The sequence below is a fragment of the Alosa pseudoharengus genome, unplaced genomic scaffold, assembly GCF_046254945.1.
Source record: "Alosa pseudoharengus isolate Yale_2024_CS ecotype anadromous, Long Island Sound unplaced genomic scaffold, YU_APseudo_1.1 YU_APseudo_1.1_scf_4, whole genome shotgun sequence".
Classification (NCBI taxonomy): domain Eukaryota; kingdom Metazoa; phylum Chordata; class Actinopteri; order Clupeiformes; family Clupeidae; genus Alosa; species Alosa pseudoharengus.
The window spans coordinates 19,097,338-19,115,600 of NW_027468774.1; the positions used below are offsets into that span (position 1 = coordinate 19,097,338).

At 46.3% G+C, this 18,263-nt stretch overlaps 1 protein-coding gene across 1 annotated transcript in view; it reads right to left on the bottom strand.

Annotated features, from left to right (window-relative positions):
* The window catches only part of fam20ca (FAM20C golgi associated secretory pathway kinase a), a 38,426-nt gene extending 20,402 nt beyond the window's left edge, over window positions 1-18,024 (bottom strand). Inside the window, exons 1-3 of the mRNA XM_076265160.1 lie at window positions 16,601-18,024; window positions 14,915-15,096; window positions 12,769-12,847 (exon numbers count right to left, since the gene is read on the bottom strand). Coding sequence (XP_076121275.1) covers window positions 12,769-12,847; window positions 14,915-15,096; window positions 16,601-17,259 — 920 coding nt within the window. The 5' untranslated portion in view covers window positions 17,260-18,024. The remainder of the gene's footprint in view (window positions 1-12,768; window positions 12,848-14,914; window positions 15,097-16,600) is intronic.
* Between the last annotated feature and the right edge of the window lie 239 nt (window positions 18,025-18,263).

Consider the following 18,263-nt stretch of genomic DNA (forward strand, 5'->3'; position numbering starts at 1 on the left):
AGACAAAACTGGATTCACTAATAATTATGAGAGTGGGACACACACACACACACACACAAACACACACATTAGTTCAGCATATACAGTTCTGCCAGTCTTTCTGAGTCTCTGCTTCAGAGACAATGACGGGAATTCGCGACACCGTCTGTCTGGCTCTTCCACTGCTGTGGAGATGACGTTCAGTATATTTTTCGCATGGGTCTTTACATAATTTATAATCCCTCTCTTAAAATGGATTTCTTGGAAGGCGATGTCGGTAAATTCTGGTCTTTTTTCCCTCTTAGCCTCTCTCATCTGCCAGGACATGAAACGGGAAGAGTGGTGGAGCTGATCTGAATGAGAAGTGACACTTTGGGAGGAAGGTGGGGTGGGGGGTGGGGTAATGATGGGGGTGTACTGAGCCTCATCTTGTCATCACTCTTCCTCTGGAACAGGAGGTAGACCATGCGTCCTTCAAACCATTACCAATGAGTTACTGTAGTGAATGACAAATGCTACATGCTGGGTGTCTATGTATCTATCTGTCTATCTATCTATCTATACAATTTTGAATATGATGTCAACTCATTCGAATGTCACTCAGCAACCGTAGGATGACATCAGAAAAATGTGCAGTGGTCTCTTAATTTTTTTCCAGAGCTCTATATCTATCTATCTATCTATCTATCTATCTATCTATGATCATCTCAAACATCTTTTACTTTCTTTTGTCCTGTGGCTGACCACGATAAACAGTACATTACAGTTATAGGACAAACAAAGGTGCTTGGATTAGTCCCAGGAGGGTAACAGCAGCCTACTTTGGCTGAAAGTCTCTATCTGACTTGCATGCTATGCCTGCCAGGCCATATGACCTAGTAGAATGAGGAGCGAACAATGGGAGCCATTTTAAGTGCATAGACTAGGTGCTTTTCTGTTTACCAACAGCGGGGGATAAGCCTCTATCTTTGGTAGGCTTGTATGCCATTGGTTAGAACTGTCAGTAAATGTAAACTTCGTGTGGCACCCTTATGCAGGTAGTCATAATGCATTGACATTTGAGCACAGGCATACAGTAACTGCTTCTATAGAGGATTACATGCCTCTCCCTTTGTTACGTAGAGATGAAAACATCCTAAGACAAGGCACTCATGCTCTGCTGTCGCAGCTGCTAGGCTAACAAAAGAACGAGCTTCGACAGGGTGAACCATAAAGCTGCCTTTCATGTTGTAGAGGTGAATAGGCACAGACTGCTGACAGGAGCATGTGGAATTGAGATGTGATCTCAGACCTTCGCCAGTATGGAAGTAGAGAGAGAATGCATGAAAGAGTTAGAGAGAGAGAGTGAGAGAGAGGAGAGAGAGAGAGTGTGTGTGAGAGAGAGGAGAGAGCAAGAAAGAGAGTGTATGTGAGAGAGAGAGAGGAGAGAGAGAGAGCAAGAGAGAGAGAGTGTGTGTGAGAGAGAGAGAGAGAGAGAGAGAGAGAGAGAGAGAGGAGAGAGAGAGCAAGAGAGCGATTTGGGAAAATGCTGATCGGTCTCTTCTCCACCATCCCTTCATTGCCTTTGTGCTTTCATTGGACAGATGGGCTCAATGCTCTGAGGAGAAAACAGGAATCTGTCTTCAAACCGGGGCCTACAAAAACAATGTCCAGAGCAGCATGATAGATAATGCATTGTTCCCAGCTGAAGGGATGGACAGTGTATGTTACCTGAGTACCATCTGTTACAGAGGGGAAAGGTACAAAAGAGTGCACATCTACCTCTCAGACTTTCTTCCCTTGGTCAAAAAGAATGCATATTACATACCTCTCAAACTTGATTATTTTTCCCTTGTAAAGGGGGCTGTAGGGCTTTTGGAAGTCTACATGGAGAGGTAGAAATGGAATATAGATATGCTTTTGCAAGCCAATGGGCCACCACCAAATGTGCTGAATGCAGATGGAGTGTCTTGAATGAGAACAGACGGTGGCACCTTCCTGTAAAAGTGATTCCAAGCACTTTCCCCTCTGTCTTCCAGGGCTTACAGAAATCAATGGCCATTTATCAAGTCCTTGTTCTGATCCGGCCGCGTGTATCGAGCCCTCACATTTAGCATGCTCCACGCGGGTAGCTGTTCATCAATGGGCAGTGTCAGCTTTAACAAGTCATTACCTCGCAGGATTTGCGAAAAGGTTTCACTGAGGTCTTGTCAGACACGGTGGGCGAGAACAGAAAAAAAAAAAACTACAAGCAAAGCTGGCTCTCCCCAGCCCGTCTATTCATAGCACATATTGAGTGAAAATGACTTCCCTTCCTGCCTCTGGAGGGTGGATGTCTGCACTGCACCATATTAAAAAACAGCTCCAAACAGACACTGGTATATTATATTTGTAACAGCTGGAAGCGGAGATCTCACTTTATCTTCATGGCCACATCTCCAAACACACAGGGGACAATGTCTGGTGTCTTTGGACTTCTGCTTTTATTTAGCATCTCTCTGTCAAGACACAACTTCAACCTGAGTAAAACAAGCTGAGAGGGGCAAAGACAAAGATTTCCACCTACACTACACACACAGAGAAAGGGCGATGTGTGACTATTCTATGAAGCAATAGGATGACAGGGTCTATGGTTTTGGTCAGTGGCATCCACAACAAATCTCCTACCACTGCCCAGAAAGCTGAGCACCAGTCTGATTGACTTAGACTAGTTTCACCATCCTCTGGCACTTTTAAAAGAATGTTCTAGTATAATGCTCCTAGAGCAAACCAAGTGTCAGCCTGGACAGCTGATGCCCCAGAACCAGAGAGAGTACTGGGAGGGAGCAGGGTGCAGGGCCTCCCTCCATCTGTGTGTGCTTAGAATAAGAGGATCCTCTGGAAAAAGAAATCCACAGCTTTTGCTTTGCTCACCACTGAGTCAGCTATCCCAGAATACACTACGGTTTTCAGCACAGCTTCCATTTTCCCTAATTAAAACAATGTGAGTGTCATTAAAGTTCCATTTGCAAGTGTTGCATGAGTGATAGTGGTGTTGATTTAGAAGTGCTGTCTTCAGCTTAGTATGTTAATGGATTTGGTTTACAGGCCACTTTTTAACCTGAGTGACAGACATGGCATGGTACATTTAATCACACGGTGTTTAGACAATCAACCCACAGGGCTGAATCATGGTTAAAACAAAATGGGTGATTTCCTGTTCCTGGCTTCCTGGCTATTATTAGATGGTCATAAGCACCTGCACCAAAAATCAACAAGTAAGCTTTCGTTGCATGCAATGTCTTATGATGTCTTATGATTTGATTACAATAGATGATGATGAGACCAAGCTGGAGAATATGAGGGAATTTCATTACATAATGACAGTCAGCTGGTACTTCACCAAACCACAGTTTTGTGCAACCACATGCTCTGTGTTTGTGTCTGTAACCAGTGCCACGATTTAACCCTGCCCTTCTTCCCCTAACCATCAGCGGTTCATGGTTTTCCGTTTTTAAATGGAATGAGCGCACAAACATCAGTTAGTGGGCTGTGGGCTCCTGATTCCCCAGTGGAATGTGAGTGGTGGCGGTGGCTGTGGTTGGTGAGGAGGCAGAGGAGCAGACGTGTCCTCCTGGGGGCCTGAGAGGATGCTTCACTCCATGCCCTTGCCTCTTCTGTAGTAATGGTCCGGGTGTATCGGATGAAAGATAACGCTGCTGTAGTGTTGTGCCGTTCATTCGGGTTGAGTCATTCTGGGGTTATGGTTCCGTAAGATTGCAATTTGTTTGATGTATTGTAAATGTGCACTGTGTTTGGACACTTGTTGATGCGTTGTAGCTTGTAGTGTATCGGGTTTTCCACGGACCGCAAGAGACAACTCAAGTGAAGATGAAGCCACCCATGAAAGGTGTTCTTGGTAGTGCAACACAAATAATCAGATATGTTGAGATGAAGAGGTGCTGGGAAGCGAGGCCGCCCAAATCCATGCAGGTGCTGCTGAATCAGAAATGAGTAAGCGCTGCCTGGCACTGCTGCCTCTGTACCTCCAGGCTGAAAATGCTTTGGTCTCCCATTTCTGTTGGCAACCAACACCCCAATTTTCGCTTGCTTCTGCGACCGACACAAAACAAAACCAAAAGCGACCAACACTGAAGCCCTACACCAGGAAAGCATCCTGGCCACAGATTAAGCCATTTTTTCCCGAGGGTTATGCTACGCTGCTGTGGCATGCATAATAGGACACCGCCGGGGCAACACCGTGACCCGGCCATCCACAGGCTCCACATTCAGCCACGGCAGGGAAACGGGGGCGCATCCTGCCTGTCCCCTCCCCTCTCCCCTGGGGCAGTTTCCTCCAGGAGCTCCTCGGAGCCAAGCTGGCCGGAGAACAGCCGGCGAGAAGGCTCCCGCACAGAACCTCTTCTGTTCGCGCTGTTGGGTCATGCCAATGCGAGGGGCAGAGAAAAGGCGGGTACCGGGATCGGGTAACGCCTGCCGCTGACCCCAGCGATACCTGACCTGCTCCTGAGAGCCCCACATACATCCTGCACTGGCCGGAGTGGGGGTGGGGGGGCGCAGGACCGGGGCCTCTAATTTAACGATCAGACAAAGGAGCCATCTTTGTTTCCACTCCACCGAGGGATGCAATGACTCCACCTCCTCTGGGACTATCACCCTCTTTTCCTCTCAGTGACTTCCAAGACATTTTTTCTCCTCATTGTTCCCAAGGTGGAGACGGCTACCTTTGAATTCCTATCAAAGGGAACCCTCCTGTGCTTATCGGCTAGGGAGCTTTTGCATCATTCAAATCTCCCTCGGCTTGCTTGATTTCCCTTTTCCCTGGGTTTGGAGATATGGAATCCCACATTCTCTTACGTTTTGCTTCATGTGTCATTACAGATGAAGGTTTGAGATAAAATATTAAAGTCACCAAGGAAATGACTGATTGACTGAATATCAGCTAAAAGGCTTGACATTTGGTACCTGGTGTGTTGACTGAACGCACTCCAAAGATTGAACACAATCTTTCCTGTCTAACACTCAACCATGGAAATGAAAACAATTACTCCTAAATGACTCCTAATTAGAAAAGAATAGCCTAAACTATAGATCTTAAGTACAATCTCTCCCAAACACACAAGGTTGTTTGTCAACCGATATGTAACTAATTGCACACACACACACACACACACACACACACACACACACACACACACACACACACACACACACACACACACACAGTATAATAGTAGCCTTTGAGACCGCTGTTCTACCTCAGTGGCCAATTTCCTTATGTGGCTAATAGCACTGCGGGTCTCGAATGAAAGAAAAAAACACCCTTCTCTCAAGGCGGTGTGACGGAAAGCAGTTAGTCAGCATGCATTATGGTCAGACAGACAGAGGGGGCTAGTATGGGACTTTTCTCTTTAAAAGCACAAGAATAATAAGACCAAGGGCCTCGCCAACCTCTAAAAGTCTTTGGGGACACACCCCCAGAGCTCAACGTTAGACAAATGCATCAGATGTGAGATTTGAGATCCGTGCTCTGAGTGCTTGAGTTGACGCGGGGCTATTGTACGTTTGTACAAAGGAGACGCACAATGCATGTAAAAAACACCAAAAAAGAAATGCGCGCGCACACACACACACACACACACACACACACACACACACACACACACACACACACACACACACAGTCTTGTGGGTTTTTTTACATCATGGGAGGTACTGCATTTTTCCATCAGCGAGGTAAAAGAATAGAACAACAGGCCATGAGACTAGAAGCAGGAAGACATGAACCCCGCCATGTTCATCTCCTCCTCATGAATTTAAAAAGGGAGAGGCTGCCGCTGTCTTGGGGAACAACACAGTCTACAGCAGTCTTCCATTAGAACTGTGAACACTACCTGACTGATGCGAATGTGCCCATCCACACATCTAATTAAGCTGTGCTGTTGTGAGCAACTACGTGAGGCTTTTATTTGTATGTGTGTGTGTGTGTGTGTTTGTGTGTGTGTGTGTGTGTGTGTGTGTGTGTGTGTGTGTGTGTGTGTGTGTGTGTGTGTGTGCATTTAAAATAAGTAATAGTTTTCCTCTTCATGAGCACAATCACTTACTACAGTGAACCATGGGTTTCTGTTGGATTGGATCACAGTACACAACAGCTCAGGCGCGTTGAAAGCTTTGCGTCCCACTGCGAGTCTTAAGTTCTTCTCTGCATAAATAATCACCTGCATCTCATTGTGCTCCGGGGTAAAGAAAAAAGAAAACAGTGTCATTGTGCACCTTTGCTGATATTTGCCTTTGATCACAGCACCATTCAGCTGTCACGCACACACAGGTAGAGAGAGGAGACTATGGAAGAGGGTGAACGAGAGAGAGAAGGGTAAAGAGGAAGGGAAAGACAAGGGAAGGGTTGACTGGAGGGGGAAAAAACAACACATGGGAGAAAGGAGAAGTGGAGAGTGGAGAGAGAGAGAGAGAGAGAGAAAGAGAGAGAGAGAGAGAAAAGGAGAGGTATAGTGGGAAGTGACTGAGAGCCATGCCGGGCTCAGTGCTGTTATCAACTTGTATTTTGACTATGCAACATGTTTGGAGACGGCCCTGTGGACGCAAGGCAACAACACACAGGGGCCGGGTGGAGGAGAGGTGGGGTGGGGGCCGGGTGGAGGAGAGGTGGGGTGGGGGCCGGGTGGAGGAGAGGTGGGGTGGGGGCCGGAGATGGAGTGCAGGAGGAGCAGGTTGTCTCAGATGAGCGATCCGTATCAGATCAGCCAAAGGCCCAACCCCAGCATTGCCATACAGAGTCAACAGAAAACAAACAACCACAACAAAAACAAGTTTCCGGAAGGTGGCTGGTGAGGGTGAATGGAGCTGGGGCAGCGATGGCACTGAAGATGAAGTCTCTCATCAGAGGCTTAAGTCAACAAGCGGTCACGGATAGGCCACAAAATACACAAAAACGCCAGGAACTGTGGAAAACAGAGACGGACCGCAACCAACAGTTATCTTCAGCCCCAGGCCATTTGTGCCACACAACATAAGAATGTCAACAGAGAAAGAGAGAGAGAGAGAAAGACAGAGAGAGAGAGAGAACAGAACAAAACGGACTGCCTCTGATTCCACAAATGAGAGGGCAATGCAGTCAAATAATAAATGAGCGGTCAGTGCGTTTGTTTTGATGTGTTCTTTCTCAAATGGTGCTCTTGTCCAGTTGTCATAACAAAAAAGTCTATTAAAAAACTGGAGTCATCTTATAAAAATGCGTGCAGCGTTCTCAGCCGCCACAGACTGTGGCTCAGGGCCAGCTCTTGTAAGTGCCTAAAAGGCTGTTACCTAATGCGGAGGGACAAGTCATCAGGGTCAGCCTGGTTTGCTGGCATTGAGCACGGCAGCATGTCTTTACACTGAGCAGGTATTGAAATTGCAGCTGACCGTAAAAGACAGGTCTTCCCATTGTCTTGGGTCCACACACACACACACACACACACTCACACACACACACTCACACACATCGTGTCTGTCATACGAATGGCTTGTGGATGGGGTTGGAGGTCTTGTCCATCACACCCGTGAAGGACAAAAATTCAGAGGATGGGGTAAGTGCAACAGCTTGTGGGTCAATATCGGCTGTCTATTAGTTAAAAAGAACACAAAACTTCAAAAAGATGTGGAGAATAGAACACTTGAATAGAACACTTGGACCAAAAAAGGTGTTGCCATAGCTTTAATAATAGTCCAAAAGAAAGCTAGTCTCCTCCCATGGGAGACACTGAAGAGGCAGGAAATGGAAAGGATTTACATAACATCAGTGTTTTTATCTGAGAGACTAAAGTCATCAGGATGTCACATGATGGCCCTCCTGATGGGATTGGCGGATGCGCTTCTGTCCTCAGTCCAAGACCTGTGGGCAGCTGTCCACTGTTTCCCATGGTGCTTAGTTGATTTATTCTTAGAAGATCTGGACAATCAGAGTTATCTTTTCTCTCTTTAGACACACAGTCTTTTTTTTTTTTAAATGAAAAATCCTATTAAATTGGCACACCTCCCCACTGTTCTGCTTGGTCCAGCTTGGTGGGGCCCATGCTGGCCTGGACGGCAGGCGGGGGTCAGTCCTGCAGTGCTGTGAGCTGCTGCCCCGCTGGCAGCGAGCACCGGCCGCCTGCTGCACCCCGTAGATAGACCACCGCACACCATCACTGCTGGACATCATCACCAACACACACACAAACGTGCACACACACGCATGCATGCACACACACACACACACACACACGTACACATAAACACACAAAACCATATATCCTCTGGTGTGTTTTAAGTCTAGTAAGTAAGTATTTTTATTTTGTTTTCCTTTTTTATATCTATTTTTTTATTCGTCCATCATGCTTTTATTTATAATGATCTGCTATTCTCCCTTTAAAAGCACATTTGAGTTGCCATGTGTATGAAATGCGCCATACAAATAAAACTGCATCTCTCATTAGTCGTCTGGTCTCTCTTGGCTCTCTAACCTGATAATCCAGACTGTCCCCATGATTCTTCATCTATTAATTTAGTTCTTCTTTCTCTTTGTGACTTGCTCTTTTTACAACCTTGCCATGCCCTTTCCATATCCATTTCTTTGTATCACTCTCTTTATCACTCTTTTCTCTCTCTCTCTCTCTTCTCTCTCTAATACTGAGGGGAGCTCATGGCTCGCCGCCCCCTGCTGCAGCATAATTAAACCGTCGGCCGAGTTGAGCACACAGCCCTTTTGGCCAGAGCTGGAGCAGCACGTCTCTCTCCCTCCGCGTCTCTCCTTCCTCCCCTACTCTCTCTCTCTCTCCGCGTCTCTCCTTCCTCCCCTACTCTCTCTCCCTCCGCGTCTCTCCTTCCTCCCCTACTCTCTCTCTCCCTCCGCGTCTCTCCGTCCTCCCCTGCTTTCTCCCTTCGAGTCTCTCCTGCGTCTCTCCTTCCTCCCCTACTCTCTCTCTCCCTCCGCGTCTCTCCTGCCTCCCCTACTCTTTCTCTCTCCTGCGTCTCTCCATCCTCCCCTACTCTCTCTCTCTCTCTCTCTCTCTCTCTCTCCGCGTTCTCCTTCCTCCCCTACTCTCTCTCTCCGCATCTCTTCTTCCTCCCCTACTCTCTCTCTCGGCATCTCTCCTTCCTCCCCTACTGTCTCTCTCTTTCCGCATCTCTTCTTCCTCCCCTACTCTCTCTCGGCATCTCTCCTTCCTCCCCTACTGTCTCTCTCTTTCCGCGTCTCTTCTTCCTCCCCTACTCTCTCTCTCTCTCTCTCTCCGCATCTCTTCTTCCTTCCCTATCTCTCTCTCTCCGCATCTCTCCTTCCTCCCCTACTCTCTCTCGGCATCTCTCCTTCCTCCCCTACTCTCTCTCCGCATCTCTTCTTCCTTCCCTACTCTCTCTCCGCATCTCTTCTTCCTTCCCTACTCTCTCTCTCCGCATCTCTCCTTCCTCCCCTACTGTCTGTCTCCGCATCTCTCCTTCCTCCCCTACTGTCTCTCTCTCTCCGCATCTCTCCTTCCTCCCCTACTCTCTCTCTCTCCGCGTTCTCCTTCCTCCCCTACTCTCTCTCTTTCCGCGTCTCTCCTTCCTCCCCTACTCTCTCTCTCTCTGCATCTCTTCTTCCTCCCCTACTGTCTCTCTCTCTCCGTGTCTCTCTGGCGCTGCGTCTAAGTCCAGGTTCCTCGCCCTCCTCTTCACACATTCAGCAGCACACACATGGCAGGCATGCTGAGATCGGGCACGCAGCAGGCCTCTGGAGCAGCTGTGGTACCCGCACCCAGGCACACCAGCGCCAGCACCAGCGCCTGCCCACCCCCCATCTGCATTCTGCTCCGAGCAGGAGCACATCAAAGACACGTTCATGCACAGTGGCACACTGGCAGGTGAGGGGAGAGAGAAACACGCCATGTTTACTCATCGCTTCCGCCATGGAGGTTATGTTCCCCAGAGTGGTTTGTCTGTCTGTCTGTCTGTCTATCTGTCTCTGAGCAGGATTATGCGAAACAACGACTATCTTTACGATTATTAGTTTGCATGTTTTGCATTAGTTTGCACTTTACACCCATTTTGATTCACTTTTACTGACATAGTGAGTAAACATTTGCCCCTCTAGTGTTTACTGGTTTTGATGTTTGCTCAAAGCTGGGTGAAATAAGTAGCTATGAAGGGTGGGGTCAAGGTAATGGGAGCTCTATATGGCATAATAAGATTTCATAACCAAGAGAAATTACACATACTGGCTTTGTTGGCATGTTTACATGTTTTGCTTACCTATCTATGGAGATCAATGTGGGCTATGTGATCAACCTTTCCTTCATTTACCACGTAAAACGAACTGATGTGAGTGACCATGCATGTGTGGTGTCTGGACCAAATCTCTTTTGTTCCCACTGAAAGAAGAAGAGGAAGTCAAAGTGCACTTTGAGAACTTAACATGTTCCTTTCCTCCTTCCTCTATTCACCTGCTTCCTTGCTTTGCTGCCATAGACTGTGTTTACTTCGTTTCGAGGGAAGTGAATCTGCTTCCTGGAAGTGCACCCACCCCACCACTGTATTGTGCTGTGGTGTGTCATCTGGTGGTCTACCTCAGAAAAAGAGTGATGCTTTTTTTATGCGCGAGCGTTTTCAAGCATTGCCAAGTGCTCCAGACTGCCGTAGACCGGAGGCACATCTCAGATGTGCAATTTGAATAGAAACGTCTCATTAAGGCGGCAAACAGTCTCGCTTAACCATAGCTTAACTCCTAGACAGCTGTCTGCTGGAGTTCCTGGTGCTGGCAGTGCTTCGATAGTCACAGCAGATGGGGGCTTCATTTTTAAAGGGAAAGTGACCACAGAATGTGATTGAGATGAGGCAACAGCTGTGCTCAATAACACATGCCCATATGCACGTCTGCACACACACACACACACACACACACACACACACACACACACACACACACACACACACACACTCACACTCACACTCACACTCACACACACACACTCACACTCACACACAGACACGTCTGATTACATTTTCACTTTCTCAAACTATTACACAGTGATAAGCTGCAGTACAAGCTGAGCTGGCATACAGTCCTCCGAAATGTCCAGCGGGTGACACACTCAAGCATCTGTTGTTTCTGGACATGATTCTTGCTTCCGAATCTGCCCATCAACAAAAAAAACAACAACAACAATACACGCACACACACACTCACACACACACACACACACAGACCTGACATATCCTGCCCCGGCCGGGCCACTGTCTATGACCAGCCAGCTCGTGAGGCATCCTCATGTGCAGTCCTGCTCCATGGCAGCCCAGTGCACGGCTCCAGCGTAGACACAGCTGCACACCGATGTCAGGGTAAACAGGAGACAGAGCGAGAGCAGGGATGACAGGGCTGGTGTGGTGCCATGTCTCTGTTCCCTGCTGCCACCCCCCCCCCCCCGGCATTTACTGGGTATGTTAGACTGCCCGCTGTGCCCACCCTTCTGTGTCTGGCTGGGCTAGGAAGTGCGCCCGTTGAACAGCAACACAGACACACAGCACAGGCCATTACAACAGAAGAAAATAGGGTTGTATATCACGGTGCCACTGCACAACACAGCCCTGGGTAACACAGACTAGTTCTTTGCAACAAAATGGTACCATTACCCACTCACCATGAAAACAACATCTAAAGTCCAGTTCCTTTCAGTTCTGAGGTAAAGTGCATGAAGTGTATGAATCCACCAGGTGGCTCTTAGCCATTATGTGGCCCATAGCCTATTCAACTGTGTCCAGGAGTGCCTGTGCCTAATTTCCACTCTTTCCTTTTATAAAGGTGGTGGTGTGTGTGTGCATGTAGGAGGGGGACTGTACAGAATTAGGTAGCAGAGAAGATGACACTTCAACAGAAGATCTATGAGAAATAGAGAAAAAGTGTGTGTATGTGTGTGTGTGTGTGTGTGAGAGAGAGAGAGAGAGAGAGAGGGGGGAAGAGAGAGAGAGAATATGTGTGTGTGTGTGTGTGTGTATTTGTGTGTATAAATATATAAATGTATTCAGTTGGCGGTTTCATAAGCTGGACTCGGCTGAAAGAGCTGCTGGCGAATATCCTCCAGGCACTTGTGACAGCTTTCTTTTCTCCTCCGCTTTTTAATTAACACATACGCCAGGCTATGTTAATTAAAAACAGGATGGTTATTACCCACCAAGAAAGTGAGAGAGAGAGAGAGAAAGTGAATTAAAAAAAACCCACAGCCCGCTGCGGGAAAGATCTGACTAACCCAAGCCATCAGCCGCTCTGCGTCTCATTGTGCCTGCTGCTGTCTCTTCCCTCTCTCCACATTGAAAACAAATCAAAAGCATTACTATTCAGCAGCCAGCAAGCACTGGGCTGGTTAAAATGTGTGTGTGTGTGTGTGTGTGTGTGTGTGTGGGCAGGTGGGCTCTCAGTGGGACTGCACAGAGCAGGTACCACGCCACAGTGATTCACTAGCCACAGGACGTCGACTTCAAACAGGCCCCAAACGCATCACAAGAAAGAATTCAAGAGTGGGTGAACAAGTGAATTCATGTGCAGTTGTGAATACATGTGTGTGTGTCTGTGTGTCTGGGTGTGTCTCTCTCTCTCTCTCTGTGTGTGTGTGTGTGTGTGTGTGTATTTGTGTGTCCATGCATGAGAATATGTAAATATGTAGATATAAATAGACAGATGACTTTATTGATCCCCAAGGGAAATTGCAGAAAATGTACTGTACATGTACAAGATATGTACTACAAAGTGCAAGAAATTTACATGGGTGGAAATGCATTTCTGAACATTACTGCAGGACTTACTTCATAGGTTTGAAGAGGGCTTGTCCATAGTTGTGGAAGGTCATGATGAGCTTCAGCTGGGTGCCTCCTGACTTCATGGCTGAGAAGGGAGACATAGCGAGAGGTGGATATGTTAGATCTAACATGAGCTACAAACAGCTCTAAAACAAAGTCTCTCCTGAATACAATGTTATGTTCTCCTGAAAACAATGTTATGTTCTCCAAATCCTGCTTTCAGCTTAGTGTGCTCATGTGAAAGTGTGTGTGTGTGACGTGTGTGTGTGTGTGTGCGCGTGCGTGCATGTGTGTGTGTGTGCATGTGTGTGTGTGTGTGTGAGTAAATGTGTGTCCGTGCGTGTGTGCGTGAGTGGGCGCGTGCGTGTGTGCGTGCGTGTGTGTGTGTGTGTGAGTGAGTGTGTGTCTGTGCGTGTGTGTGTGTGTGTAAATCTGCTGAAATAAGATCAGCAGTGTGTGCAGCAGCACCAACACATCATCTCATTACAAAGTGATAATTAAGCTGGTGCAAAAATGACAACAAAAGTGCAAAAATGACAACAAAAGTCAAAAGCAGAAATAAATGTGCTTTCGGCACTGGTGGCTACATCTTCGTCACACTGCATTCAGACCTGAGATTCACCCTTGAGATGCTTGTCTGTTTGCATGAATGATCCTAGTGCTGTTGACAATTCAAATAGGGGAGCAACACCAATGCATGCAATAAATACTATACCATGTGTAGAGCGCTGTATAGTGGAAAATAATGCTTTCTGGCTAAAACTGTGAAAACACATTAGGGTCCGATTTACATCCCAGCAGAATACACAGGGCTGCTGTCCCGGACATGGATTAATCCTCATCCAAGATTAAAAGGGAACTTGAAAATCAAGATTTCCACTGAAAAAGAGATCATGTCTGGAAAACTGGCCCATAACATATTAACAAGCTCCTAATTAGTCTTGTAATAACATAATTATTGATCTCTTTATCATGCTCACATGATATCAATCAAATTAATTATGATCTTAATCTGTATGAATAATTAAATAACCTTATCAATCTTTTCAAATATCCTCCTTTTGAAAATGTCTGGCAATAATGGCCTTTGTGGACATGATTCCTGCATCGTGTCCAGTGATGTCAGCCACAAAGCTATCGCGCCTCTGTATTTCTCCTATTCATAGGTAATGCCAGCCTGCTATCAAAGCATTCCTTGTAAGAGGGATTAAAACGTCTTTTCACTCCCCCCTAAGCCCTGAGCGACGTTGGAGGCCACTCTTTTTGCTAGATGTGTGCTTCGAAGCCATTTTGGAGGCCCTCCAGATGTGGATTGGAAAAGGGTTTTAAAATCGTCAAGGTCACTGCTCACATAACACTCCCTTAAAAGGCCTGTTTGACCAAAGTGAGGGGAAAGACCCAAAACTCCTGGGGTTTACGACAACACTTATCTCTATTGTGGAGGAAAATCTGGCTCTCTCGTGCAATCCTCGCCGATTTGATCTCGCCAACAAAAGGGGAGTTAGAAACATGAAACTACGTTTTTGGCTGCCCACCCGGCTTTCTTGGCACAGATTTGGCTTTCAGAGGATTTTCCCATCTAGAGTCTTGCAGTGACTAACCAAAAACAAGGGAGCACAGGCTCTGCCCAGGCGTAATATCCATATCTGCTTTCTTTTGGCAGACACACCTGATTCAGACTACACATAGTCAACCTCCAGCAATGCAGACAATCCTGTCCTGCCATATGCCTGTTTGTGTGCAATGTGTGCCTTCAAGCTGAATTTCCTGATTGAAGACTTCTTAAAGTAGGGCAATTGCTGAGAAAGGTGAATGTCCAATTTAACAATGCTGTTATTATGTTGATGTTGTTTTCATGTAAGTGGCTACACACACACACACACACACACGAGACAAGACTGTCATTACCAATTAACATTCTCTGTCTAGATACTGCATGGCAGCCCTCCGCTTCATGTCAACCCTGCCCTCTGTGTGCTCCCTGACCACACCCCCCGCTGTGCTACATGCTATAAACCACTTAGCATGATTGCCTTTTGCGACATGACAAAATAACATTTCAGCACTGCATCATGGCCTTACGTAACGCTGGCATATGGGCCGCCCAGTGGCACATGTGTTGCCCTGCTGCTGCTGCTGCTTGCTTGCTTACCCACACTGGTGATGCTCTGGGACACCAGGTCCTTGAGGAGCGCCTCGACGGCGTGGTTGTGGCGGGCGTAGAGCTCGTATCGGTTGATGCCCACGTGGAAGCGCAGCCAGTTGGGGTAGGACTCGGCCGCGGCTCCCCCTGTGGGACTGTACTCTTCCTCCTCTGCATTGGCCTCGTGGTGCCTGGAGGTTTGAGGCGGAGGGAGGGAGGGAGGGAAAGAGGAGAGACACAGGGGAGAGGAGAAGAGAAGAGGGGAAGGAAAAAAGGGAGAGGGGAGGTGTAGGTTGTAAAGGGAAGAGGTGCCGGTCAGGAGAGGAGAGGTGGGTAGAAAGATGAGTGGAGAATGGGGGGATAGAGAAAGGAAGAGAGGGGACAGAGGGAAGGTCAATATCTGTACACTCATCTGTCTGAATGTGACGTCTGCTAATGGCTCCAGTAGCCATGCAATGCAGTCTGGAGACTAGCAGGTCTAGTCATGCAGGTCTAATACCACTGGATGAAAAGGTTCATTTGAGGATTTACTGAAGAATTAGTTTTCAAAGAACATCTATCTTACAGATTGACAGGCCAACTATGTTCTTTAACCTTTACAAAAGGCAGTCAGTCACTTCAGTCTCTATATGTCATTTGTGCTTGACACCTATGGTGGACTTTTAATGGGATGTTATATGTACAGAGATATTGTCATGATAATCCAAGCCCAAAAAGGTGACAATAGACTTATAACTGAAAGTTAGTGACATACAAAATTAAAAATCACATTTAATTTTAACACAAGACAATTCCACTCTGGACATTCACTGTAACAGAGAATTCATGTCTCTTTCAGCGTTAACACAGCACATGTTAAACAAATAAGTAATGTTGACAATCAAATGTCCTTCTGACACCTTTCAGCCATGCAATCCTGCTTGAATCATAGCCTTCTGCTAGAGCTGCAATGACCTAATCTTATTTCCTCCTTAGGTTATGATTAACCTAAAGCTTAAAGAAAAAAACACTTTCCAGACTGGTGATAAAATGTAGGATAGATAATAATTACTTCAGCTCTGCATGCCACACAGGTATTAATCCTATAACCTACATTGCCTGGGCTGAGCTTCATCAGGAATACGTGTTTGGTCTACAGATTCATTGTGTCATAGGTTACTTTTATTGATGTTTATCGTCTTGCTTATAATGAGCACTGTTACCTGCTTAGCCGCAGATCTAATCTAAATAATCACTATAGTATCAAAGCAAATTGCACACACCCAGGTTGTTTAAAATGTTATAAAGCCACCAAAAATCGACCTTGTCGCTGTCCCGTTTGTCACAATCCTTCGGAGTAGATAGGCTACTGTCATAAACCATGAACATAAATTCACTCTTCCACAACACTCATTCCCGACACTCTTGACGAGTAATTGAAGAGATGATTCATTGGTGAAAAAAATATTGCGAGTTTTAGCCCGAAGTGGCAATTAAACACGTATATAAATATGATTGAACATTGACTCACTGAAATAAATAAATAAAGAAAGAAAGAAAGAAAGAAAGAAAGAAAAGATGCTTCGAAAGACCAGCAGCGCCTCTGCAAGTGTTTCAAAGATATTAGATTGAACAAACGAAGTTGTTTAAATAAACTAATTAGTAACAATCAAAGCACCTGTCCTAATGTTCCCGTCAGTTTACTTGTTTACTTACCATTCTGGATTCCCAGCAGCTTTGGGATATAGTCGGATGTCAGTATTGACGTTGAACAGAGTGTCATCGTCTGTGAGCGAGGGCAGGTCAATTTTGTATAAAGGATGATCATACAAAGCTGCTAGGCGTGATAAACTTGAAGCATATGCCTTCTTTCCTGCACCGGTATCCTTGATGAGTGGTTTCTGGTTTTCGGCATTCCCAGGGACCTGCCTCGTGCGCTTCATGGAATCAGCTTTATCTGCTGTCCCCGTGACCTTTTCCAAAGAGTGAGAGGTGAGGTTGGAACTTGGCTCATTGCTGAAATCTTGCAAAATCCTCAAAGTATGTTTGTTAGGCCAACCCGATTCTGGTCCCGACCTCGCTTGTTGCTTTGCCCAATTCCGTGGTTCTTCGCTCGGATTATGGGAGCACGAGCAGCCTCCAGTGCCAGAGTTCGTTCCTACGGCGCGTTTCTCCAGTTTCGGTAGTAAGTCTATCATAATGTGCATGGTGCACGCAACCAGAAAAACCATGAGAATGAGTACACGGAATTTACGAAACAATATCATCTTTACCAATCCAATTATATAAAATGTCCTGATAATATTGTGGGCTTTCACAAGATAACACCACCAGCGCAAAGAAGTCAATTTTGTACGACATGCAATATACACCATTCGGTGTCCATTAGAAGAATATCTATAACTATTACGAAAACACGTAACGTTTTAAGTTAGCAACTCCATGTTCAAGAAGTCGAAGAATTCTATATGTGCTAAGCCTCTTCGGGGTCTTGTCTGTGTCTATATCTCACGAGACACACAATTGAACTAGTCGGCATTGACAGTGTGGCTCAGGGATATTTGTCAATTTGTCAATTATATTATATATTGACACTATTCTCCAAAAAACGTAGCATGAAATACATATAAACAATACTATCATCAAATGTAGCACAATTGCGCGATGCCCATGTGCTGCTATTCCATTATCTGTGCCCGGTCTTCACTGCGTCGCCGAATATGACAACCAAATAGAGAAACTAGTAGGTATTAATCCAGATTTACATCCTGGGTTCACTGAAGATAGAGCACATGCCCTCTTAACCGTCACTGTCACCATATATACTTGTTATTCGTAAACAGATTAAAACATTGTCCAGCGGATGGGTGACCCATCAAAGATCAGAAGTGGAGTGACGATTTTAAGACAATAAGTCGTTCTTGTGAAATAAAAATAAGTTCAGACTGAAGGGGTGTATCAAAGGACACCAAACGATCAGCGCATAGCAGGCGTTTTAGTTAACGCCTGTCCTTGTCGCATTTTCAAAACAAGACGCCGGAGAACGTTTGACAGGTGTAGCCGTATCTGCTTGCACTTGTTCCAGTGATTGTCTCCTGCCCATTCCGTGGATCCACACTCGAGCGCTTACAGGGTGGGTGTGTTAAATATTATGATCAAGCCTCTCTGAATCCTGCCTCAACCAGCGTCAGCGCGATGAGATTGGCTGAGTCCACATACAGGCAGCGATTGAAACTGGGAGCGAGCTACAAAACCTCCCTTGGATTGCTATACCAGCAGCTTGCAATTCCCTCAAGAGCGAATGGGGGCGATGGCGCATTGGAGTCGCATCCTATTTGAGAGTCCTGGTGCTATGGCTGTGTTTTTGGATACTATGTTG